This window comes from Vulpes vulpes, chromosome 13 (assembly GCF_048418805.1).
Source record: "Vulpes vulpes isolate BD-2025 chromosome 13, VulVul3, whole genome shotgun sequence".
NCBI lineage: Eukaryota > Metazoa > Chordata > Mammalia > Carnivora > Canidae > Vulpes > Vulpes vulpes.
In genome coordinates this window covers 116,998,628-117,022,405 of record NC_132792.1, presented here as the reverse complement: position 1 = coordinate 117,022,405, position 23,778 = coordinate 116,998,628, and the positions used below count along the sequence as shown (strand labels likewise).

The 23,778-nt window shown below is 54.0% G+C and overlaps 1 protein-coding gene across 6 annotated transcripts; it reads right to left on the bottom strand.

The window, feature by feature from the left end:
• Positions 1 to 8,635: 8,635 nt before the first annotated feature.
• On the bottom strand, positions 8,636 to 22,570 carry NPR1 (natriuretic peptide receptor 1). 6 transcript variants are annotated; one of them, XM_072732346.1, is made up of 22 exons: positions 21,707 to 22,570; positions 21,043 to 21,242; positions 20,527 to 20,640; positions 19,986 to 20,121; positions 19,531 to 19,622; positions 18,705 to 18,840; positions 18,393 to 18,477; positions 17,473 to 17,593; positions 16,456 to 16,530; positions 16,271 to 16,348; positions 15,769 to 15,873; positions 15,453 to 15,527; positions 15,193 to 15,349; positions 14,771 to 14,926; positions 14,348 to 14,516; positions 13,616 to 13,762; positions 13,392 to 13,515; positions 13,183 to 13,251; positions 12,761 to 12,935; positions 12,430 to 12,657; positions 9,766 to 9,857; positions 8,636 to 9,593 (listed from the first exon to the last, which is right to left on the bottom strand). In XM_072732346.1, exons 1-22 carry the CDS (start codon positions 22,419 to 22,421, stop codon positions 9,531 to 9,533), a joined length of 3,312 nt encoding a protein of 1,103 aa, XP_072588447.1. In that variant the 5' UTR covers positions 22,422 to 22,570; the 3' UTR covers positions 8,636 to 9,530. The 6 variants fall into 6 exon arrangements, with proteins under 6 accessions (XP_072588447.1, XP_025852881.1, XP_072588448.1 ...); XM_025997096.2 differs by having other exon boundaries at positions 12,430 to 12,528; XM_072732347.1 differs by having other exon boundaries at positions 15,453 to 15,524.
• Positions 22,571 to 23,778: the final 1,208 nt, after the last annotated feature.

Below are 23,778 nucleotides of genomic sequence, written 5' to 3'. Positions count from 1 at the left end.
GCCAAAGGCAGGCGCCAAACCGCTGTGCCACTCAGGGATCCCAGCGTTGGACTCTTGATTTCAGCTCAGGTCATGACCTCAGCGTAGTGAGATGGAGTCTATGTCTGGATCATTCTCTAGGCATGGAGCCTGCTAAGATTCTCTCTCTCCTTCTGCCCCTCTTAATCTCTAATAAAAAGTAAATAAAATATTTTAGGGACTCCTGGGTGGCTCAGTGGTTGAGCATTTGCCTTTGGCTCAGGGCATGATTCCGGGTCCTGGGATCGATTCCCATATGGGGCTCCCCACGGGGAACCTGTTTCTCCCTCTGCCTACATCTCTGCCTCTCTCTCTGTGTGTCTCTCATGAATAAACAAATAAAATCTTAAAAATAAATAAAATATATTTAAAGTAAATAAAATCTTTCAGAAATAAAATAGCTACAATGAAAAGAAAAATCCTTGGGCTGCCTGGATGGCTCAGCAGTTTAGCGCTGCCCTCAGCCCAGGGCCTGATCCTGAAGACCTGGAATCCAGTCCCACATCAGGCTCCCTGCATGGAGCCTGGTTCTCCCTCTGTCTGTGTCTCTGCCTCTGTCTCTCATGAATAAACAAATAAAATCTTTAAAAAACAAAACAAAACAAAAAACAAACCCAAAGACCACAGCTCAGTGCATAATGTGATCTGGAATGGTATCTTGAACTGAAAAAAAAGAAAGTATTTGTATAATGTACATTATTGGAACAACTGGAAATTGAAAATTTTGCATACATACTATAGATAAGAGCAAGTTTCCTAATTTTGACAAATAGTGGTTACATAAGAGAGTGTCCTTGTTCTTTAGAATTATATATATATTATATATAATATTTATGCATACATAAAAGTAATATGTAAATATATATATTTACACAACATATAAAACCTTAACCAGGGATCCCTGGGTGGCGCAGCGGTTTGGCGCCTGCCTTTGGCCCGGGGCGCGATCCTGGAGACCCGGGATCGAATCCCACATCAGGCTCCCAGTGCATGGACCCTGCTTCTCCCTCTGCCTGTGTCTCTGCCTCTCTCTCTCTCTCTCTCTCTCTGTGACTATCATAAAAAAATAAAAAGTTTAAAACCTTAACCATTTATTTTTTTTTCTTAACCATTTATATTACACATAGAGAGATTGTATAATCATACAGAGAGACAAAAAGAGAGTGGTACAAAAAAAGTGATAAATGTTAACTGGTAAATCTGGTTAAAGGGAATACAGAGATTCTTAGTAATCCTTTCTTTTTCATTTCTTTTCTTTTTTCTAAGTAGGCTCCATGCCCAGTGTGTAATCCAACTTGGGGCTTGAACTCACTACTCTGAGATTGAGACTTGAGCTGAGGTCCAGAGTCACACACTTTTTTTTTTTTTAAGATTTTTGTTTATTCATAGAGACACACACACACACAGAGAGAGAGAGAGAGAGAGAGAGAGAGAAGCAGGCTCCATACAGGAAGCCAGATGTGGGACTCGATTCCGGGTCTCCAGGATCACACCCCAGGCTGCAGGTGGTACTAAACCGCGAAGCGACCCGGGCTGCCCCCAGAGTCAAACACTTACTTAACTGATGGAGTCACCCAGGTGTCCCTCTTTTTTCTTTTTTTAGTACTTTGCAACATTTTTGTAAGTTGGAAATTTATTAAAAATTTTAGGTGTGCCTGGGTGGCTCAGTGGTTGAGTGTCTGCCTTTAGCCCAGGGCATGATCCTGGAGACCCAGGATGGAGTCCCACATCGGGTTCCCTGCGTGGAGCCTGCTTCTCTCTCTGCCTGTGTCTCTGCCTCTCTCTCTCTCTCTCTCTCTCTCTCTCTGTATCTCTCATGAATGAATAAATAAAATATTTTTTAAAAGTTTTTTGTTTTTACTTCTTTAAAATGTTATTTATTTATTTATTTATTTATTTATTTATTTATTTATTTATTTATTAAAGATTTTATTTAGGGAGTTAGTGACACTCATGCATTGCTGGTGGATGTGCAAGTTGGTAAACCTCATATGGGGGCAGTTGGAATACATATAAAAATGACAAACACATCTATCCTTTGACACAGCAATCCCACTTCTAGAAGTCTGTCTTGCAAGTGGATATACCACATGGAACATGATAGAAAGCTGACGTTATACAGTAGGTATGAGCTTAAACATTACAGCATTGTGTATCACAGCAGCAAGCTAAAGACATATCAGAGTCCATCAGCCTGTTAATAGACTATGACATATCCACAAAATTGATACTATGCAGCTACAGGAAGAAGAAGGCAGCTCTTTCCAAACTAATATGGAAGGACTTCCAAGATATATTATTATTTTTTTCCAAGACATATTATTAAGTGAGTTAAGCAAGTGAGCTTATCTTTTGTGTAAGAAGGGAGAGAGGAAAATATACAGTGGTATGCACTTATATTCCCATTAAAAAGACCTGGAAGGACCAAGAAGTTAATTAAAGTGCTCACTCACAGGTATGTGGACATAGACGGTAACAGGGCAGATGTGAGCGAAACTTTTCACTGTATATCTTTACATATATATATTTATTTTCAAACTGTGGAAATGCTGATTTTATAATTAAACTGACTTATTTTAATTAATTTTTGACTGCCCTAGAGAAAGACATGTTTATTCTGCTCTGTAAGCACCTAAACTGGTTTATTTTCAGAGAGACCGACCTGAGGTCCCTGGGAGCTGGATCCTGGGGAATTTGGGAGATCTCAGTGCAAAGGGATGGAGACAGACATAGCTTCAGCAAGGAGCTGACACAGAGTAGGCTTCAGAGTCACTCACTTGCTCTGTTTTCGGGCCCCTGGGGGAGGGCCCCTGGGGGTGGGAAGCAGGCTACTCACCCAGCATGCTCACAAGTGTTTGCAAAATTTGCAAAAGTGAGATATTTTAACTGCAATTCACAAAGACTGTTCTTTGTCTTTTTAATTTTTTTAAAACCCAATTTATTATTATTATTTTTGAAGATTTTATTTATTTTTTCATGAGAGACAGAGAGAGAGAGAGAGGCAGAGACACAGGCAGAAGGAGAAGCAGGCTCCATGCAGGGAGCCCAATGTGGCACTTGATCCCAGGACTCTGGGATCACAGCCTGAGCCAAAGGCAGACGCTCAACCGCTGAGCCACCCAGGCTTCCCTTTTTCTTTTCAATTTTTTTAATCTTTAAAAAAATTTTTTTTTCTTTAGATCTTTAATCTCTGTGCCCAGTGTGGGGCTCAAACTTACAACCCTGAGGTCAAGAGTCAAGTACTCTCCAGACTAAGCGAGTGTAATTTATTTTTGCATTCTAATTAAATATTTATTTTGTACCTAATTTTGTATTACTTTTATTTATATGTTTAAAAAGAGTTTATTTCTTTATTTCAGAGAGAGGAAGAGAGAGCATGAGTGGTGGAGAGGGGCAGAGAGGGGGAGAAATAGACTCCCCACGGGGCAGGGAGCTCAACACAGGGCTCCATCCCAGGACCCTGGGATCATTACCTGAGCTGAAGGCAGATGCTTCACCTACCTAGTCACCAGGCGCACTGTCCAGTGGTGTATTTATTTATTTATTTTAAATATTTTATTTATTTATTCATGAGAGACACAAAGAAAGAGGCAGAGACACAGGCAGAGAAAGATGCAGGCTCCATGCAAGGAGCCTGATGTGGGACTGGATCATGGGACTCCAGGATCACACCGTGGGTGGAAGGGAGGTGCTCAACCGCTTAGCCCCCCAGGTGTTCCCCAGTGGTGTTTTTTTGTTTTGTTTTTTTAATTAATTAATTAATTATTTATTTATGATAGTCACACACAGAGAGAGAGGCAGAGACATAGGCAGAGGGAGAAGCAGGCTCCATGCACCAGGAACCCGACGTGGGATTCGATCCCGAGTCTCCAGGATCGCGCCCTGGGCCAAAGGCAGGCGCTAAACCGCTGCGCCACCCAGGGATCCCCCCAGTGGTGTTTTTAAATAGAAATATTGTGTTCTATGGGATCCCTGGGTGGCGCAGCGGTTTGGCGCCTGCCTTTGGCCCAGGGCGCGATCCTGGAGACCCGGGATCGAATCCCACATCAGGCTCCCGGTGCATGGAGCCTGCTTCTCCCTCCGCCTGTGTCTCTGCCTCTCTCTCTCTCTCTCTCTCTGTGACTATCATAAATAAATAAAAAATTAAAAAAAAAAAAGAAATATTGTGCTCTATGTGACATAACTCTCTTCTTCCCCATTTCCTGTATGAAAATTTTAGAAAAATTGGTATTTTTCTCTCTAAAATTTTACACAAAATAGGGTGAGATTTAGATTAAGAGCAGCAAGGTGGGGCGCCTGGGTAGCTCAGCAGTTGAGCATCTGCCTTTGGCTCAGGGCATATCCCAGGTCTGGGGATTGAGTCCTGCATCAGGCTCCCTTGTATGGAGCCTGCTTCTCCTTCTGCCTGTGTCTCTGCTTCTCTCTCTCTCTCTCTCTGTGCCTCTCATAAATAAATAAATCAAATCTTAAAAAAAAAAAAAAACAGCAGCAAGGTGAGGGGTGCCTGGGTGGTTTGGCGGTTAAGCATCTGCCTCTGGCTCATGGTGTGGTCCTACAGTCCCAGGATGGAGTCCTACATCGGGCTCCCCCTGTGGAGAGCCTGCTCTTCCTCTGTCTATGTCTCTGTCTCTCTGTCTCTCATGGGTAAATAAATAAAATCTTAAAAAAAAAAAAAAAAGGCAGCAAGGTGAGAAAAACTGTGGGATTGGAGGGAGGGGTTGTGGGTAGCCACAGGTTCTGTGATAGCCCATTGTGTGACACAGGCAGGGAGGTGACTGCTGCCTGCTTTCTGCACTCCTCAGACTACACCTGAATGATTCTGCTCCAGCCCAGGAGGCAGGTTGTCACAGGGATGTTGGCAATGGAGGGTGAGCATGGGAGCTCACCCAGAATGGTAAAGAGTTTGGAGTCAGATCTGGAGAAATCTCTAAAGAAAACTAGTGAAGTTTTGTTCTAAGACTCTAGTAGGAGGGGGTGGGCACGGTGGTTGGAAAAGAGGTAGGAAGGGCAGTGCTAGGACCAGGGAGAGAGGTGAGAGGCAGATTGCCTTTTTTATAAATGTAGAGTTTGTATTAAATACCACCATCAAACAACTTAACATTAACATTGGAATGATATTCATCAAACAATGACTGCCTTGGAAGCCTGGGTAGCTCAGAGGTTTAGCGTCTGCCTTTGGTCCAGGGTGTGATTCTGGGGACCCGGATCGGATCGAGTCCCACGTCGGGCTCCCTGCATGGAGCCTGCTTCTCCCTCTGCCTGTGTCTCTGCCTCTCTCTCTCTTTCTCTGTGTCTCTCACGAATAAATAAATAAAATCTTAAAACAAAAACAAAAAAACAATGACTACCTCAATGGCAGGATTTTAAGTGATTTTCATCTCTACTTGTTTATGTAAGTACATGTCATTTCTAGTAGACAATATAGTCATTAATCTTTTTTTTTTTTTTTTAAGTCTCATTAGATATATCTGGCTTCCAAACTCCCAATTCAGCTACTGAGCTACCTTTACTCTTGCTTCTCTCAACTACCACACAAGCAGATTTAATTCATCCTGAGCTTCACAATTTATATAAAAACTCAGCTCCCAGGCATCTGGGGGTCTCCGTCGGTGAAGCATCTGCTTTTAGCTCAGGTCATGATCTCAGGGATCCTGAGATTGAGTCCCGAGTGGGGCTGGGAAGCAACTTCTCCCTCTCCTTCTGCCCCTCCCCCAGCTCATGCTCTATTGCAGTTAAATAAAAATCTTTTAAAAAACCTCAAAAACTTAGCTCCAAGCTTGTCAAAACAAAGGACTTCCCAACCCAGCAAGATGCATCTTCCTTAGATGGCAGTTCAAGGGGCAAGACCCCTTGTCCATTAAAAAAAAAAAAAAAAAAAGATTCCTTCAAAAGAAATTCTGATAATTGGAGTATCTTCCTTATACTAGTAAGATTATTCTAATTACAGTTGTTCAAAAATAGAATGGTCTTAGTTCCAAGTCCCTGAAAGTTTTCCAATAGAACATGAAAGAAAAACCAGATATTTTAAGAAGGATGCTGACCCGGGATAGGCAGTTGGACTGTGTAACCTCTGTTTCTTATTCTCTCACATTTTTAGATCTTGCCAGTACCTCTCACTGAAGTGTCCAATTATGTGCTGCATTTCATTTCCAAATATTCTTTGAACATTAAGAACCCCTTACACCTACCACTGTGGTTTGCATAATGTAGACTCTTCATAACACTAACAAAGACTTAACTAGTTTGGATCACCTGCCAGTCAGCCTTTAAGCATGTAACAGGAGGAATTAACTCATGTAATCCTCAACAGCAGCCCATGAGATAGGGTCTTATTACGATCATTCCCGTGTTGAGGATTTTGCCTGGGTTCCACGTATCATGAAGGGACAGGGCTGGGATTTGAATCCAGGCAGGCTGTCTCCAAGTTAGCCTCCTAATCAACATGATGCTGCCTCTCATTTGACAGAGGTTTGAAATTACTGCAGTTCTGAATACGGAGATCTATGTGGTATTTTGGCCTGGTTCTAGCCTGCTGTGAGTATGGTGGGCTGAGATAAGAAAGCTGACCTGATCACAGGACTTATCAACAGCCAAAGTATGCCATATGCAGTCCACATCCGAAAGCCAAAGGCAGAGTAGTAGTGGGATAGTTGCATCCTGTCCAGAAGGGGCATCACAGTGACTAACAGGTGTACAGACTCTGGAATCTTTGTTTGCTGTAGAAAGGTTCTTAAAGGGCAAGCAGCCCACTCACTCACTCACTGGTGCCACCTGTGTGATAGGGACCTGGGTGAGTGGGGTTTCTTCCTATCTGGAACCCCTCACTGACCTGAGGTTGGTACTAGCTCTCAGGAGGGTTCCTGATTCCTACCTGCCCTCTACCTGTGGTCTCACTCACCTCTCAAGCCTCCTTGCCTCTGCCTTGTGCAACACCAAATTCATCAGTATCCCAATCCTTCATCCTGGTGGTAAACACCTTCGCTGGAATCTTACTTTTGTTCCAACTCAATGAGAATAAATCTCCCTGGACAGCATTAGTAATTTTTTTTGGTGGTTAATTAATTTATTTTTATAGTCTTACAACTCCTGCAATTAAAAAATGACTTTCAGCCTGCAAAACTGGCCTCCGCAGCTAACTAGATTCCATAGATCCGTCCTGAAAAATATAAATCATTAAAAAATATGATTATTACTAAAAGTATTGTTATGACAAGTAAATAATTCAAGGTCTTTGACGTAGAGAAAAGGGGGGGGGGGTGATAACTGCCTCCTGCTCCCGCTATTTTATCTTGCAGTCCCCGGGCGCTGGGGCGGGGCCTCCCAGCTGCAGCTCAGCCGGGCCGGACCCTGGCTGGACCCTCCTGCCTGGTCCTGCGTCACGTGGGCGCTGAGCTCACCGCGTGCGAGCCTTTGTCAGCGGCCAGGCTCCGCTGGAGGCCAAGGAGGGCTGTGGTTTTCACTGTGACCCCTCTGCAGGGAAATCCCGTTGGCACCCCCGGCCTCCCACCGCCACGGCCCGCCTGGGTCTCCTCTGCCCCCTGCAGACCCCCCCATCCTACACACCTCCATCCCACTCCCTGCCGTCTCCCTCGGCCCCCCACCCCCATGCCCAGCCCTGTCGCCCCCAGCCCCCCCACCCTGCACCCCCCCACCCTGCACACCCCCACCCCCACGGCCTGCCCAGTCTCCCCTGCCCCAGGGACCCTGGGGAGCCCAGCCACAGCAGCCCCCCCCCCTCCCCCGGAGCGCCCGCGCTGGAGCCGGGCTGCCCCGGAAGGATCTGACCGGCCACTTCCTGACATTGTCTCTCTGGACGCGGTCCGCGGGCGTCCAGCGCTCGCAGGCCGGCCCCCTCCCGGCCCCCTCCCGGCCCCGGCCTCCCGGACGTCCCGCCCGCCCGGGGCACCGAGCGTGGTCACCGGGGCGACCGTCCGGCCGGGGCGGGGCCCACCTGGCAGGCCCCGAGGGTGGGCGGGGGACGCAGAGCCGCAGGACGGGGGCTGGCCCGCCCCACCTGCACGGCCCCCGCGAAGGGCCTGTCCGCGCTTGATGGATGGCCCGAAGAAATGCCTGGCACTTTCTCTCCCAGCGGGGGAGGTGAGGCTGCGGCCACCTCTCCCCCGCATTCATTCGCATTCCTGCCCGCCTGCTCCGGAAGGGCTGGGGTGGGTGGCCAGAGCAGGAGCAGGGCCAGCCGAGAGTCACTTTGTCTACACTGGCAGGGGATGGAGGGGCCGGTGGCCAATCCACATCTCCACGGAGGTAAAAGAGGATCCACCTTCCTTCCTGGCTCCCGGGCTCCGGTGTTGGACAACAGAGCGTTTCTCAAACTGCTGTGGTCCGCAGACCCTGGGAGCCCCCAGAGACCCTTCAGGGGATAGAGGAGGTCAAGACACTTTGCATCATCATACCAACACAGGCGTCCTCTTCATGACTTGACAGGTACATTGAGGATAGGGAGGCAGTGCAGGCAAAAGGCTGGTGTTTTAGCTAAAATCAAGGCAGTGGCAGGAATGGGCACTCTATTCTTCATGACCCCACACTGGCAGTAAAAAAATACATAAAATAAAAAGCCAGCTTCTCTTAAGAATGTCCTTGGTAAAGCAGCAACAAAATATTAACATGCGATTGGTTTATTATACTTATTTAAGTGAGTTAATAGGACTTGTTTTAATTCCTAATACAGTATATATGGATAGATTTAGCCCACATAAACAAGGACTCTTTGGGGCCCTCAGTGATTGTGAAGGGTGTAAATGGGTCCTTGGACCACAAGTGTCAGCACTGCTAGGGAAGGTCACAGGCTATCAGGTAGCTGGAGGGACCTGCAGCCATTGTCAGATATTCCATTTCCAGCTCCAGGAGCGTGTCTCATTTGGAGTAGAGGGTAGGGAACATGGCTGTGTCTTCTGGCAACCTACTCTCCTTCTAGAGACAGTCACTAGAATAAAGATGTTAATGGCCTCTGTTCACAGGAGGAATTGATGTACGGGCCCGCAACCCTTGCAAACTGTTCCTCTCCCCTATGCAGTGTGCCCAGTGTTGGGCTGGGAAGGGAACACAGGAGTGTCTATGCCCACATGGGCTGGGCATGTGGACCAGATGTGGACTCCCCTCGTCTTCTAGATTCACCTATCATCCCTTTTCCTCATCCCCCTAGAAGTCCCAGTGTAGCAACTACCTTTGGTATTGCTTTATTTATTGAAGGAGTGGGGGCACAGGATCCAGGGGTCCACACCCTAGCTTGGCTTGGGTCAGGGTGGAGAGTGGGTGCCTGTGTCTGTGTGTGTGCCACTGGGCAGGACTGTGTGCTCCAGGTCCATGAACTCCCCAAGTTCTCCCAACACAGTCCTCCTTCGGGGGTCGTATCTGGTGTCTCCACTGGGGCTAGCACATTTGAATTGTTCAAACGTTCTCCGATCCTTTGGCAATGGTGGGGCTGTGAGTGAGGCTGAGGTCTGGCACCTCTGTTACCTCGGCCCAAGGAAGGGACAGCCAAGAGGGGAGGCAGGTCAGCCTCGAGTGCTGCTCCCCCGTTCCCCCAGGAGCCAGTAGGTGCGAACTTTGCCTTTGCCCTGGAGGGGAAAAGAAGAGGTGGTTGAGGTGGGGAGTAGCACACCTACCCACATTCCCAAATGAGAGGACAGGTTTAGGGATGGCAGTGAGGTTGCTTGAGAAAGGGTCTGGGGGAAGGTAACCGCCTCTGGGACCCCAAGGGATGGTGAGGGCAGGGGCCTTCTTCTCTACCTTCATTTCTACATCTCCTCGAAGCTCCAGCTCAAAACCACCAAACTCTTCCAGAACGGCCTTGGTCTCAGAAGACAAGTGGATCTTCAGGGCTGAGAAGGATAAGGGAGAAGAAGGGAAGGTGAGGGATGCAAGAACTGGGAGCAGGGGAGATTGGGAACTGCAGGGTACAAGGACGCTCTCTCTCCTTTCTTTTGGCCTGAAAGCCTCCTAATTCAGAGCCCCACCCCTCCATATAGAGAGTCTGACCATACTGGCCTCCACCTTAGAATTCTAGAGCTGTGTTGTCCAACTGGTAGCCATTTGTGGCTATTTAAATTTAAATTAATTCAAACTAGGGGTGCCTGGGCAGCTCAGTCAGTTAAGTGTCTGACTCTTGACTCTCAATTTTAGCTCAGGCCATGATCTCAGCATTGTGAGTTCAAGCCCTGCATTGGGCTTCACAGTGGGTGTGAGCCTAATTTAAAAAAATAATTAAAACTAGATTTAGTGGATCCCTGGGTGGCTCAGCGGTTTGGCGCCTGCCTTCAGCCCAGGGTGTGATCCTGGAGTCCCAGGATCAAGTCCCTTATCGGGCCACCTGCATGGAGCCTGCTTCTCTCTCTGCCTCTCTCTCTGTGTGTCTCTCATGAATGAATAAATAAAATCTTAAAAAAAAAAAAACCTAAAAAAAAAAAAACAAAAAACCTAAATACAGTTAAAAATCCAGTTGTATCGATCATGTTTCTTTCTTTCTTTCTTTCTTTTCTTTAAAGATTTATTTATTTATCTTCAGCGTGCCTGAGTGGCTCAGTTGGTTAAGCATCTGCCTTGGGCTCAAGACATGATCTCAGGGTCCTGGGATGGAGGCCCACATCTGGCTCCCTGCTCAGGGGTGAGTCTGCTTCTCCCTCTGCCTCTGTGCTGTCTCATGTTCTCTACACACTTGATCTTAGCCAAAAGGCCGAGAAGTGATTCTCATGCTCTCTCTAAAATAAACAAGTGATTTTATTATTTTTTTTACCATTTATTAAAGGTTTTATTTATTTATTCATGAGAGACACACACAGAGAGAGGCAGAGACACAGGCAGAGGGAGAAGCAGGCGCCATGCAGGGATCCTGATGTGGGACTTGATTCCGGGACTCCGGGATCATGCCCTGAGCTGAAGGCAGGCGCCCAACCGCTGAGCCACCCAGGCGTCCCAAATGGTTTTATTTATTTTAGAGAGAGAGAGAGAGCAGGAGTATGGGGAGGAGCAGAAAGACTCTCCAACAGACTCCCATCTGAGCTCAGAGCCTGATGCAGGGCTTGATCCCATGACCCTGAGATCAGGACCTGAGCTGAAATCCAGAGTCAGACACTCAACTGAATGAGCCACCCAGGCACCCTGCACAACCACATTTTAAGTGATCAATATCCTCCTGTGACAGAGGTTACTCCAATGGACAGCACAGATTAAAGAACATACTGGACAACATTCTAGAATGCCACCAGGTTCCAGACAGACAGTATAGCATGGTGGCTCGGATCCTGCTCTGTCTAGCAAATCCCAGTTCAGATACTCACTTGGGGAAGTAGAATAAATTCTGTACCTCATTTTCCTATTCTGTAAAATGCTGTTAGTGACAGTATCCACCTCAAGGCCTTGTCATGAGGATTAAATTTAATATTCTTAAAGTATTTAAACAGATTCTGGCACACAGGAAGCAGTCTGTATGTGGTCATTGTGACTCCTGTTTAACTCACACTCTTTTTATGGCTGAGGGAGCAGAGGCCTAGTGGAGGAGATCTGGCCCCTGGCTTAGTATTCCCCACACCTTTACCTTGCCCCTGCCACTCCTGGGGTCTGTATCATAGTGGCCTTGTTTTGTTGTTGAACCATTTTGGAGAATGTGCTCCTTGAAGACTGGACCTCAGTGAGGGCCTTTCTCCTACTCTTGACTGTTCCAGACCCAGGGACCAGGGAGTATCTGCTGAACCGAGACCCTCTGGGTGCCCATGTAGCCCTTTTCCTGCCATGAGTCTTGGATGGGGTCTGCATAAACCGCCTCCATTGGGTCTGGGGCATCTTAATACCCCAAGGCCTGGCAGTGAGTAGTCACTCAATACATGTTTACTGAATTGAATAGTGTTGAATATGGCAGGAAATAAAACTAGGGAAGAGGTAGGAGCAAGTATTTAATAGGTACCTACTGAATGCAGGGGTTGTGCTAGGTTTTCCACAATGCTGAGACAGGTATCGTTTTATAGATAAACAGCTGAAGCTCAGAAAAATTGAACCACAATTATGACCTAGTCATGTTATATGGCTTTCACACATAACTCTTCTAAGGTGTTTTATTCTCATCTGACAGATGAGGAAATGGAGCTGTGTGGTTTGTGGAGCTTAGATTCATACCTCGGGGGGCTGCATGAAGCAAGAGGCAGCAGGGGGTGCTAAGGAAGGGCTTCCCTTGGGGACTGATGGGACGGACACTGGCCTGAAAAGACTTTCAACCACTTGGCAGGCGGGGAGCTGGATCTCTGACTGGATGGGAGGTGATGTGCCCATGCTGACGTAGGGCTGGGAGGAAGAAGGTAGGGGGGGGAGGGGCTGGTACACTGGGTGAGGGTGCTGCCCAAAGGGCCTCTCCTGGCTCTAGCTTGTCTGCTCTCTTCAGCCTGCCCGGGGCAGCCACCTTACCTTCCCCGTTAGACTCCATTCTGGAGGCAGTGTTGACCGTGTCTCCAAAGAGACAGTAACGGGGCATCTTCAGCCCAACCACACCGGCACACACGGGTCCTGGACGGAGTGAAGGCCCCTCAGCCACAGGGAGCAAGGGTGTTAAGGATGGTCGGTGGGTGCAATGGATGCTGGTTGCTGGGCAGGTCTGAGGTGTTCCCGGAGAGTCAAGAGGTGGGACCTGAGGCCCTTGGGAATCCAGGTGGTGTGTGTGTGGTTGGGACGGGTGAGGGGGGTGTCCCTTGGGGACAGTCGGGCCTGCAGATGGCCCCAGCCCCTAGGGTTCCCTCACCTGTGTGGATGCCGATTCGCAAGCGCAGCTCCTCCTGTGGCCGGTGGCGGATGCGGAAGGAGCGCACTGCGTCCAGCAGCGCCAGGGCCATGCGGGCCACCTCTCGGGCGTGCAGCAGCCCGTTCCTCACAGGGAGCCCCGACACCACCATGTAGGCATCACCAATGGTTTCCACCTGTGGGGCCCGCCAGAAGATGCAGGGCACGAGCACCGGCAATTTCTATTCCCTGTGCCACCATGTGCACCGTGTGCTGATCAGTGCCCCCATCCCCCAGGTTTCTCTGCCTGTCCCTGGGCTCCAGGTAACAGCCTCTGTCCTCATCTGTCGGTCTCACGGTCTCATCTCTTAAGGCCCTATGTCATTCTGCCCTTTACCTTTCTCTGACCCCGTCCAGTACTATGTGTTCTATTCCCACCCTCACCTTGTACACGTCAAAGTTGTCTATGACGGCATCAAAGCAAGTGTAGAGGTCATTGAGCAGGGTCACCACCTGCAAGGGATGAGAAGCCCAAGGATATCAGGAGTCTGGGCCTCCTCTTGGGATGGGGTGGGGAGAGCAGCGGGTGGGCCTGATAGGGTGGAGATGCCAGGCGAAGCACGCTGGCGCGCAGGCGTCCTGTGTTGGCTCACCTGCATGGGCGTGCTCTGTGCGGACAGGGCCGTGAAGCCTACAATGTCACTGAAGTAGATGGTGACGCTGTCGAAAGCTTCGGCCTGGACCGTCTCCCCGCGCTTCAGCTGCTCAGCCACGGAGCTGTGGGGGCAGGACGGGTGCAGGGTCAGAGCACAAGGCGCGGCCGCTGGGGGTGGCAGGCAGCTGGGGGCGGCAGGCGGTAGCAGACCCTGGCACTCACTGAGGCAGGATCTGGTAAAGCAGGGCCTCGGCTCTGCGCTTCTCCTCCAGGTAGGCCTGGGTCCTCTCCTCCACCAACTCCTCCAGGTTGTTGGCGTACTGCTCCATGCGGGACAGCAGGTTGTCCAGGATGTTGCTACTGCTCTCCCTGAGGCCCAGGGGTGCCGCGGTGCAGGCGAGGGGGTGGCGGGCCAGTGAGAGAGGACCAGCACATGACTCAGGGCCCACCCTGGCACTTGCCCTTCCCAGGCTCCAGGCCAGCCCATCCCCAGGCTGCGGTGGGGCCCCGGGCAGGGTCGGGCTGAGGGAGCTGGGCATTCATCTCCCAGACCCCAGAGTCAGGCCTGAAGCTGCAGAGAGAGTGGCTACTGTGTTCATCTTTGTGAAGCACAAGCTGGTTAGAAGGAGGCCACGGTGGAGGTGGCTGGGGGACAAACGGGGACAGAGTGCGGACATCCAGGCTGGCAGAGGGGTGTCTGGAGGGCTCTGTGGGGTGGAAGTCCCTGTGGAGGGTCAGGAAGTGGGGGGTATGGGCTCCATGGGTCCTGCACCCCTTTAGACAAGGGGCCCTTGGGGGGGCGATGTTGGGAGGGGTGGGACAGCTGGGTCACGCAGCACACATAGAGTGGGAGCTGCAGTGGGGTCCCTGTGCCTCTGGAAGAAGATTTATGTGTGGGGCACAGTGTGGGGCACACTCTAGGGGGCAGGAGGGGCTGGGAACTACACCAGCAACCTGTTGAACTTGCGTAGCATCAGGCGAATCTGCTGGAAGGGCGGCCGCTCCTGCGGCTCCTCGGCCCAGCAACGCTGCATCAACTGCCCCAGCTCTTCCAGGTGACTCTGCAGGGCCAGGGAGGGCCGGAAGGGGGGCTGCTCACCCCGAGTCACGCGCTCCACGATTTCTGTGGTGAGGGCAGAGGGACTGATAAGAGGGGCCCTCCGAGGGCCAGGTAGAGACAGGGAGAGGGCCAGGCCGGGGACGGGGCAGGCATGCATCGGGGTCCCTGGCAGCAGAGCCACAGAGGCTGGGGGCTGAACCACATTCCAGGTGGCAGCATGCTGGTGACTCCAGGGGTCCCTCGCTCTGGGTCTCTCGCCCTGGGGCCACTTTAGTTGCAGCCGTGGCAGGGTTGGGGACAGGGTGGTTCTCTCTCACCTTTGGGGCTGAGGTCCAAACCTTCCACATGGAAGACACCGCTCCTTAGGGCAATTTCCTGAAGAATGATCCCAAAGCTGTACACGTCACCTGCTTGGGAGCCCCGGGCAGGAGGTGAGGCCATTCGGAGGAGCTCAGGGGCTGTCCACAACTTTTCTGCAGGTCAGAGGTCAGGAGTCACAGGGCGAAGGGCAGGAGGAAATGAAGTCCTGGAAGATGTGGCCAGAGCAATCTGGAGCCAGCATGCCCAATGCTATGGAGAAAGCCTGGAGACCATGGCATCAGGCTGCCCTTTCTGCTGGCAAATGAACTGAACCAGGAATGAGAGAGGTGTGCCACACCCTTCAGAAGCCAGGCATCTATCCCCTTGCTGGGTGGGGCCTGGGGGGGGGGGTGTCTCAGGAGTCAGAGTTGGGGCTCACTAGCATAGAGGATGTGGCCTTGCTCTGGTTCCGGATCCCTGAAACTCTCCAGCCCAAAATCGGTGATCTTGAGGACGAAGCGCCCATCCACCACACAGTTGGATGACTTGAGGTTGCCATGGGAGCAAATGGCCCCGTTGTGTAGGAACAGCATTCCCTGGGAGATTGTGGGGGGGCAGAGTTCTGGGGTGTGAGACCTGAAGTCGGGGAGAAGCATGCCCAGCCCCTCCCCTACACATCCCAGGCTCCTCTGCGCCCACCTTGACAATGTCGTTGGTGAGAGAATACCGGAACATCCAGTCTAACGTGATGCCCTCATTCTCCAGAATGTCCTGCTAGGCAATGAGTCACATATACACCTCGGGGACTCCAGGAGGGGTGCAGAGGCCTGCCCACAGACCCTGGCACGACGGGACGAAGCTCTGGATTTACTCTAGTGCATCCATCCCCCCGCCCTTTTTACAGATGGGGCAAATAAAGGTCAGAAAGATGGAGAAGCTTGCCTGAGGTCCTATGGCCAGTAGGGGACAGAATCAGGGTGAGACCCAGGTCTCCTGTCACCCCCTGTTCCCTCACCTGCAAGCTCCCACGGGGACAGTACTCTGTGAGGATACAGATGTTCGGGGGATCAGTGCAGGCACCCACAAACCTGGTCAAGTGTTCATTCTGTACGTCCCGCATCTGGAGGTGGGAGCCAGTATCAAGGATCTGACAGAGATCTCATCCCTCACCAAGGGTCCCCCCACCCTCAGGGACCCCTCCATCTTCTTCATGCGCTGTTCACTTGGCAGACATCCTAGGACCCTGGTGGCTCCCACCAATGTCCTAAAGGACCCTCCCCCAGAATCTGCTCCCTGCCCACTGGGCCTCCTAATGCCTCTATCCCCAGAGGCATTAGATAGGGCCCCTCATGGGGCCCCAATCTCCCGTCCCTCCTCCAGGATGCCTCTCCTAGTCTCTTCTTCCACACACAGTATTTGAGGGTCCATCCCTGTCCTGGAACACCCTGTGGTCCCCCTGTAACCTTCCCTGTCTCTGGGACTCTCCCCTAGGCCCCTGCCTCACTCCCCCACATTACATGCTTCAGCTCAAACAGGACTTTTCGCGTCAGCTCAATGCGCTTACGATTCACACGTTTCACAGCCACGAGGTTGCCCTGGGCAAGGAATGGAGGATGTCACCGAGATGGCCCAGTGGTGGGGTTCCAAGTGCTTCGGGGACACTGTGCCCACCCCGAGGACAGCAGTCCTTCCCCTGGCCCACCTTATAATATGCTGTCTTGGCAAACACTTGGAACTGGCCCTCCGTGGTCAGCAGGGAGCCGTAGTTGGAGCCTCTCTGGAGGGATGGAGAGCAGGAGAGGACAGGCAGTCAGCCTGGGAGCTCCACCGTACGCACGAGTCCCTGGCCCGGCGGCCTAACCTCTGTGTCATCCTGCTTCTCAGTCCACATCATCAAATTCTTTCCTTATTTCTCTCTCTCTCTCTTTTTAAGATTTTATTTGAGAAAGAGAGAGGGACAGAGAGAAAGAGAGAGAGAGCGCACATGCACAAGTGGGGGGTGGGGAGGGAGGGGCAGAGGCAGAGGGAGCAGGAGACTTCCCACTGAACAGGAGGCCCCGAGGTGGGGCTCAATCCTAGGACTCCAAGATCATGACCTGAGCCACCCAGGCACCCCTCATTTCTTCTTTAAATGTATTTTTGCGTATACTATTTTTTAAAAGATTTACTTATTTATTCTTTTTTTTTAAAGATTTTATTTATTTATTCATGAGAGACACAGAGAGAGGCAGAGACATAGGCAGAAAGAGAAGCAGGCTCCCTGTGGGGAGCCTGATATAGGACTAGATCGCAGGACTCCAGGATCACACCCTGGGCTGAAGGGAGGCCTCAACCGCTGAGCCACCCAGGCGTCCCTTATTTATTTATTCATGAGAGACATAGAGAGGCAGAGACATAGGCAGAGGGAGATGCAGGCTCCCTGCAGGAGCCTGATGTGGGACTCAACGTGGGACTTGATCCCGGGACTCCAGGATTAAGCCCTGAGCGGAAAGCAGATGCTCAACTGCTGAGCCACCCAGGCGTCCTGCATACACTATTTTTGATCTTTGAAAGCCTCCTATGAAAGAGGCTGCAAGGACGTAATCATTATCTGAGGTGGTCTCAGAGGGGCTGCAGGCCTTGCCTCAGGTCACACAGCAAGCAAAGGCCCTCTACCCTAGCACCAGGCACTGCCCTGCCCCCACCCCCACCCCCACCCCCCCGCCCCGAGGGTTCTTACCCCACTCAGGGTCAGCCGGCTGCCTGTGCTCCGGAGGTGCCTCTCAAGGCTGCTGGGCTGCACATCCTCCCAGCGCACCCGCCACAGCTCTGAGGCCAGTTCCTTCTCCAGCTGCATCTTCCTGGGGTGTGAGACCTCCATCTGAACCCACGTCTGAACCCCTGGCCCTGTGCTGGGCAGCTTAGCAGCCCCACCTCAGAGCCCTGGGAGCAGGGCAGGTGTTGACAGGTGGCTGGGGGAGTCCTCTCCTGTCAGCTGAGAGTCAGGATGTGTGGGGGAAGTCCTGCCTGCCCCTTGGGGACCTTGGGCAGTCACTTCATGTCTCAGCCTCCTGTCCTCCTGGCCAAGTGTCCTGATTTAGGAACTGGAGACCTCGACATTTATTTCAAAGCATTATTATAAGAATGAAAAGAAATAGTGCACGGCAGGGCCTGGCACAGTCTAGGCTCAAGCAGCACTCATCTTCCCCTCCTTGCATTCTTCTGGAATTAACATCTGCATTCCATCTTGGTCTCCCACTGGAAGGCAGGAGCGGGGCTCCTTCACATCCTCCTCCACTCTGGGTCCAGCACCCAGCACCCAGCACCCGGCGCTGTTCATCACCCCTGCTCACCTGGCAGGGCCCAGTGCTACAGGGCTTGAACCATCATGCTCCATCAGGTCTGCACGCCAGTCAGAAGGGAGGACAGACCAGCCCCCAGGCCAGACCCAGGCACCTGTGATGCCCACCTGCTATCTCCCAGACTCGTCTGCCCTCCTCCTTCTCTCCTCCCTGGGTCCTAAGGCTTTTTAGCCTCCGTCCTTCCCCATCTGCTGTGGCTTTCCTCCACTGCCCCTCCCCCACCCCAGGTCCCTGCTACCTCCTCTGCTGGTTCTGCAGGCCTCCCAGCCTCACTCCCCACCCTCATCCCAAGGCTCACCTGTATATGAAGAAGGACACGGTCAGAATGCTCAGCAAGGAGAGGCTGCCCACCAAAGCCAGCACTTCCAGGGTGGAAAAGTGATCTGCATAGGAGTTCAAGTTACAGGAAGAGAGATTTTGCTTCGAGAACAGGAGGAGGAAACTTCTAATAGTTAATCAGTGAACTAGGAAGATGGATGAAGGGAGGAAAAAGGCAGGAGGATTCTCTCCAGAAAGCCCACAGTGTGGGAGAGGAACATCTCTGACTCCTGAGGCAGGGAGATGATGGAATGTCTCCAGAATGGAGGCCTGGAAGGCAAGAGGCAGTCACCTTGGCTGCAAGCTGGGTCCTCGTTGTCAAAGCCGCATTTGGGGATGTCAGGAGGTGGGTACCCCAGAGGCCAGCTCAGTTTGCGCCCCGGCACAGCCACCAGCTCTTGGGAAGTCCCGTTGTAGTTCAGAACAACCTATGGGAGGGCCGGAGTGGTAGGCGGGCCAAACCTGGGGTAATGCCTCAAGTCCAGGGGAGCAGGGCTGCTTCCCGCACACCCCATGTCTGCTTCCAGGGCCTGTATCGGGCCGTCCACAACTTAGCAAGCCTGATGAGTACCCATGTTGTCCGAGTGGAAAAGTCTGGCTTTATAAAGAGAACTCTGTGTAGAACCCCAAATTTGACATTGAGGAAGTTTATAATCTCTGATAGGAGCACATAGCAAACAGGAAAAGGCCATGTTGTCAGGCCATGTTCCCAGGCCTAACCTGTGCACCCCTCCTACAGGAAGTCTTCCCTGGATGATTTGCTCCTTAGTGTGTGTGGCTTCAATTCCCTCCTGCTCCTGAACTTGAAGAGTTGTGTGGTCCCCACGTCAGCCTGTTTCTGCTGGGAGAGGGTCCTGCCCACTTTAGGAGACATGGAACTTCCTGAGGGTGGGCTGTGCTCCCCCCTCAGACATGGGGTTCCCCAAAGCTAACACCTATGAGTCACTATCATTCCAGTTGCTCCTCCAGATCTTTTACCCAGGGCTCTCCAAAAGTGAGCAAGCATGGTAGGGTGACCCAGAGCAGACAGATGCCCTGGCAGGGCTATGGGGGGGTGGCGAGGGGGAGCATGAGATGTCATTCCCAGGGGGCACCGTCCTCTGAGGCCACAAGCTCACCCTGAAAGTGCCAGTCTCAGGATGCATGTCCCAGAGGGAGAAGTCGGTCTCCCGATCTCCGTTGCTGTCCATTTTCAAGTATCCTGTCACACCTGTGACATGCATGAAGATGGCTGTTTTGAGAAAGTGGAAATTCCACACACTCCCCCCAGGTTATCTCTACCCTTTGATCTTCTCTGCCCTCTAAACATTATGTGTGTGTATGATATACACACATGTATTACTAATAACGACAGAAGGGGCATATGTTTCAGCAGTAGGAATGAATGAGGTCGGGCACTTAGGAGGACTTCTTTAGGGAGCAGGGAAGATGGGAAAGAGCCCCAGGGAAGATATAAGAAAGGGAAGGACAGGCAAGGCTGAGTGATCCCCTTAGCGGTAGGCTAGAGGCTTCCTGGGACCTCCTGCCTAGGGCACCCCACAGTAGCCTATCTCTATCACCTCCAGCCTCTGACCTTGGAAGCTTCGGTTCCTCATCCGCTGAGTGATGGCCTCCCCATCTGTGACAGCTCCCCCATGTGCCAGAGTCTCTGTCACTGCCTGGACATAGAGCAGGAGCCCATCGTGGAAGGACGCTGGGATGGTGTTCACCTGCAGGTGCCAGCAGAGCTAGGCTGGGGTGGGAGGGATGAGGGGTTCCAAGTGGGCCCTATGGGGGAGGACATGGGGGCCCTGGGGGCTTGGATGAAGGTGAGAGGAAACATCCCCATGGGATAGAGATTTTTACTGCTTCTAAGATGCCTCCACATATCTCTCTGCTTCTGAATGCTACTGGGCAGATAGGGCAGGACAAGTCATCATCATTTTACTGATGAGGACCTGAGTTTCTGAAGCTGAGCAACTTGTCAAGGTCCCTCTTGGTCGTCAGGAGAACATGGCAACTGGGGGAAGGGGAAACAGGGGAGGCATGGGCTGAGAGAACAGGCTGGCTGCCAGCAGAGGGCCATGGAGAGGGGGCTGGATGTCCATGCTGGAGGGTCCCAGGACCCCTCCTACCAGGCCGTCCTCCACGGTGAAGTTGAACTGCTCATGGGCCAGGTGTTTTAGCTGCTGCAGGAACTCCAAGTACTCGGGATTCTCCGGCTCTTTATAGGTAATGATTTTAGCAGCCTGAGGAAAGGGTCAGAGCTGATCCAGTCCTCCCAGTAGCCTGGGGCCCACCTCTCCCAGGGCATCTCTGCTTCGCTCAACAGCAAAGTGGAACGGCTGTCAGATGCTGCCTGCTCCAAAGCATGGATCCAATGGGATGGCTTCTCTAGGTGTCTTGGTGGGTGGCAATGGAGCATCCTCCCACCTCAAGCCCATTCGCTCATCTTTTTAGCCTCCTGGCTCAGAAGTCTCCCGGCCCTCTCTATACAGCCATCAGCCCTCCTGGCCTGCTTACCTACCTTCCTGAGCAATCAAGAGCCTCTTTTCTGGAACCCCTTCAGACCTGGAGGAGGAACCTAGGGCCTAAAAGCTAGGTGCCACAAGCTCAGAGTCCCACAGCCTGGGTTTACAGCCTGGACACACCTGAAAGGCCTGGTGGGCACTGACATCCTGCCCATCCCCTCTCTCCCAGGGCCTGTGGGGAGCAAGGCCGGGGGCACCTTGCAGGCTGTGTCCAAAGAGGTCCAGGTGGAAGAACACGTAGTCCTCCCCACTCAGACCAGCTTCCATGGCCAAAAGCATCAGAGTTCTGAAGGCATCCGGGGAGCTGCATATGTAGATAACTGGGGAGGGAGGGGGTTGGTCGGAAAGAGAGAAAAGCCTAGACCGCGGCGGAGTGGGTCAGGGAACTCGGGGAAGGAAGTCCCCAGACTCCGGGCTGCTCCAGGCGGCGGCGGGAGAAAGGTGGAGAGCGCTGGGAGGGGTCGGTGGGCGCCCGCGGTGGAAGGAGCAAAGATAGCTGGAGGCGGGCCGGCGGAGCCAAAGGTGGGGAAGGTGGGGTCAGCCGGAGAGCGAGAGGAGGCGGGCCGGCGGGAGAGGGAGTGTGAGGGGAAGATGGAGGGAGAGGCCGCTGGGAGGAGGCCGAAAATGGAGGAGAAGGAGGAGGGCCGGGCATAAGCCGAGGCCCCCGGGAGTGTCAGGGCGCAGCAGGCACCCCCCACCCCGCGACCCCGGGGCGAGCGGGCGGAGGCCGAGGGCCCGGGGAGCTGCGCGCAGCTGGAGGACTGCCGGCCCGCTCGCCCCTCACCTCGGCCTTGGCGCCTGACGGTGTGCAGCAGCAGTGCGTACTGGTCGAGGTCGCCCTCGGCGAACTCCAGGTGGTCCACGGTGATGTTGAGGCGCTCGCGCACGCGCACGTACAGCCCTTCCACCACGAAGAAGCAGGGCTGGTCGTCGCCCGGCCGGTAGGCGTAGAGCACCAGCGCCCGGCGCTCCCAGCCCAGCCGTCGGTGCAGCGCCGCCACCAAGTCGCCCAGCTTGGCGTGGCTGGGCCCCGCGCGGGTGGTCAGCGCGTACTCGTCCTTAGCCCCGAAGCCCAGCGCGGGGGCGCCGGCGGTCAGCAGCGGCACTCGCCAGTGCGCGGTGAAGCGCCCCACCGGGGCGGCGGCGTACACGCAGCCGGGGCCCAGGAACACCGCGGGGCTGTGCTCCCACTTGAGGTCCACGGCGGCCAGGGGCGCGGCCGTGTCGGAGCAGACGCCCAGCGCGTTCTCGCTGCTGCCCAGCACCGTGCGCACCGTCCAGCCGGGCAGCAAGTCGGGCTGCGCTCTCACCGCGGCCAGAGCCAGCTCCACCGCCGGCCCCACGCGCGCCCACGACCACGGGTACGAGGTGTTGGCCAGCGGCAGCACCACGGCCACCGTCAGGTTGCCCGCTTGGCTGCCCGGGAGCAGCAGCAGCAGCAGCAGCGGCGGCGGCGGCGGGAGCGGGAGGGCGCCGGCGGGGCGCCCGGGGCGCAGCATGGCCTCGGCGGGCAGCTCGGCGGGCGAGTGCGCCCCGCTCACGGCCTCCTCGGCCCCCTTCGGCCCCCTTCGGCTCGGCGGCCCGCCGTCACGGGCACCCGGCGCGCCCACCCCGGGGCACGCCGCCCCCTCGAGCGGGGCCGCTCGGGGTCGGGGGCGCGTGGCGGGCGCCGGCGGGGGGGCAGGTGGGCGCGAGCCGCGGGGACCTGGGCTCGGAGGACCAGCGCGCCGGGGCGTGTGTGCCGGGAGGAGCGAGCGGTCGGAGGAGGAGGGTGGGAGAGGGCGCGAGGGAGGGAAGGGGAGTGGAGTGTGTGTGCGCGCGTGAGCGCCGGCCCCGGGAGGGTGCCAGCGGGGGCGTCCGGCCGTCCGGGGGGGACAGGGGAGGTCCCGAGCCCGGCTCCGAGTCCTTCCTCCCGCCGCTTCCCCTCCCAGACTCGGCGACTGGATCTTTAACCCCTTCGTCCCCGCCCCGAAGTGGCGGACCTGCCCGCGCCCCCAGCCCGCGCGCTTTCCCCAGGGACCCTCCACGCCCTCCGGCTCCGAGAGCCGCGCTCGCGGCGGGGGCCTCCTTGCTGCGCGCGGGAGCGGACCCAGGGGACTTGAGGGGGCCGCGGGACCGCGGTGCGCCCCACCTCGCCCCTCCCCCTCCCCCTCCCCCTCCCTGGCTCCGTGGGGGGGGCGCTGTGCTGTTGGGGATCTTGGCAAGGAAAGGTGTGAGTGTGCGCAAGTGTGTGTGCCTGCGGGTGGACGCAAGGGGGGCGGGTTTCTGGAAAGGGCGTGGAAGTGGGGGAGCCCCGGGTCCTCGTGACTCGGCTCATCCAGGACCGCCCCCGCCCCCCAGCTTCAGGTCCGGCGGGTTCGTGGGGGTACAGGGACCCAGCGGCCGGGCGGAGTTAACCCTTAGTTCCCACACAGGTTTAGGGATGGGGAGCTGGGGTGCGGGGGACGACGACCGGGGACCCCCGGGGCCGCTCCCGGAAGGCAAGTGTGAGTTTGTTTCGGGTTGAGGGGAATATTTAAGTGGGATTTGCAGTGGCGGCGGGAGACGGGGCTGGAAACGACCACCGGAGGCGTCCACTGGGCGCCGGGTTAAGGGTCCTGACCGCCGCCGCCTGTCCCTGTTGTGGAGCCGCTCCGCCCCCTCGCGGCGGGCAGGGGTCACTGACCCCTTCGCGACACCCGCCCGCCGACTCTGCGTGGGCTGAAGGTGAGTATGCGGACGGTAGTGCCTTGGAGGAGCCTGCGTGGGGCTAGTGGTCGTACTGAGTGATCTGAGCACCACAGCGCAGAGATGGATAAACTGCTAAGAGGCCCAGGTGAGGATTTAACTTTTGCTTGCTTTGGGACCAGGAAAATC

What these genes read in the sequence shown, in the direction of transcription:
- NPR1 (XM_072732346.1), bottom strand. Translation starts at nt 22,421, where the DNA reads ATGCTGCGCCCCGGGCGCCCCGCCGGCGCCCTCCCGCTCCCGCCGCCG. An exon ending in GAGGAACCGAAGCTTCCAAG is followed by an intron (nt 19,623 to 19,985) that starts GTCAGAGGCTGG and finishes TGCATGTCACAG; the next exon opens with GTGTGACAGGATACTTGAAA. An exon ending in ACAACTTTGACGTGTACAAG is followed by an intron (nt 12,936 to 13,182) that starts GTGAGGGTGGGA and finishes CGGGCCCCACAG; the next exon opens with GTGGAAACCATTGGTGATGC.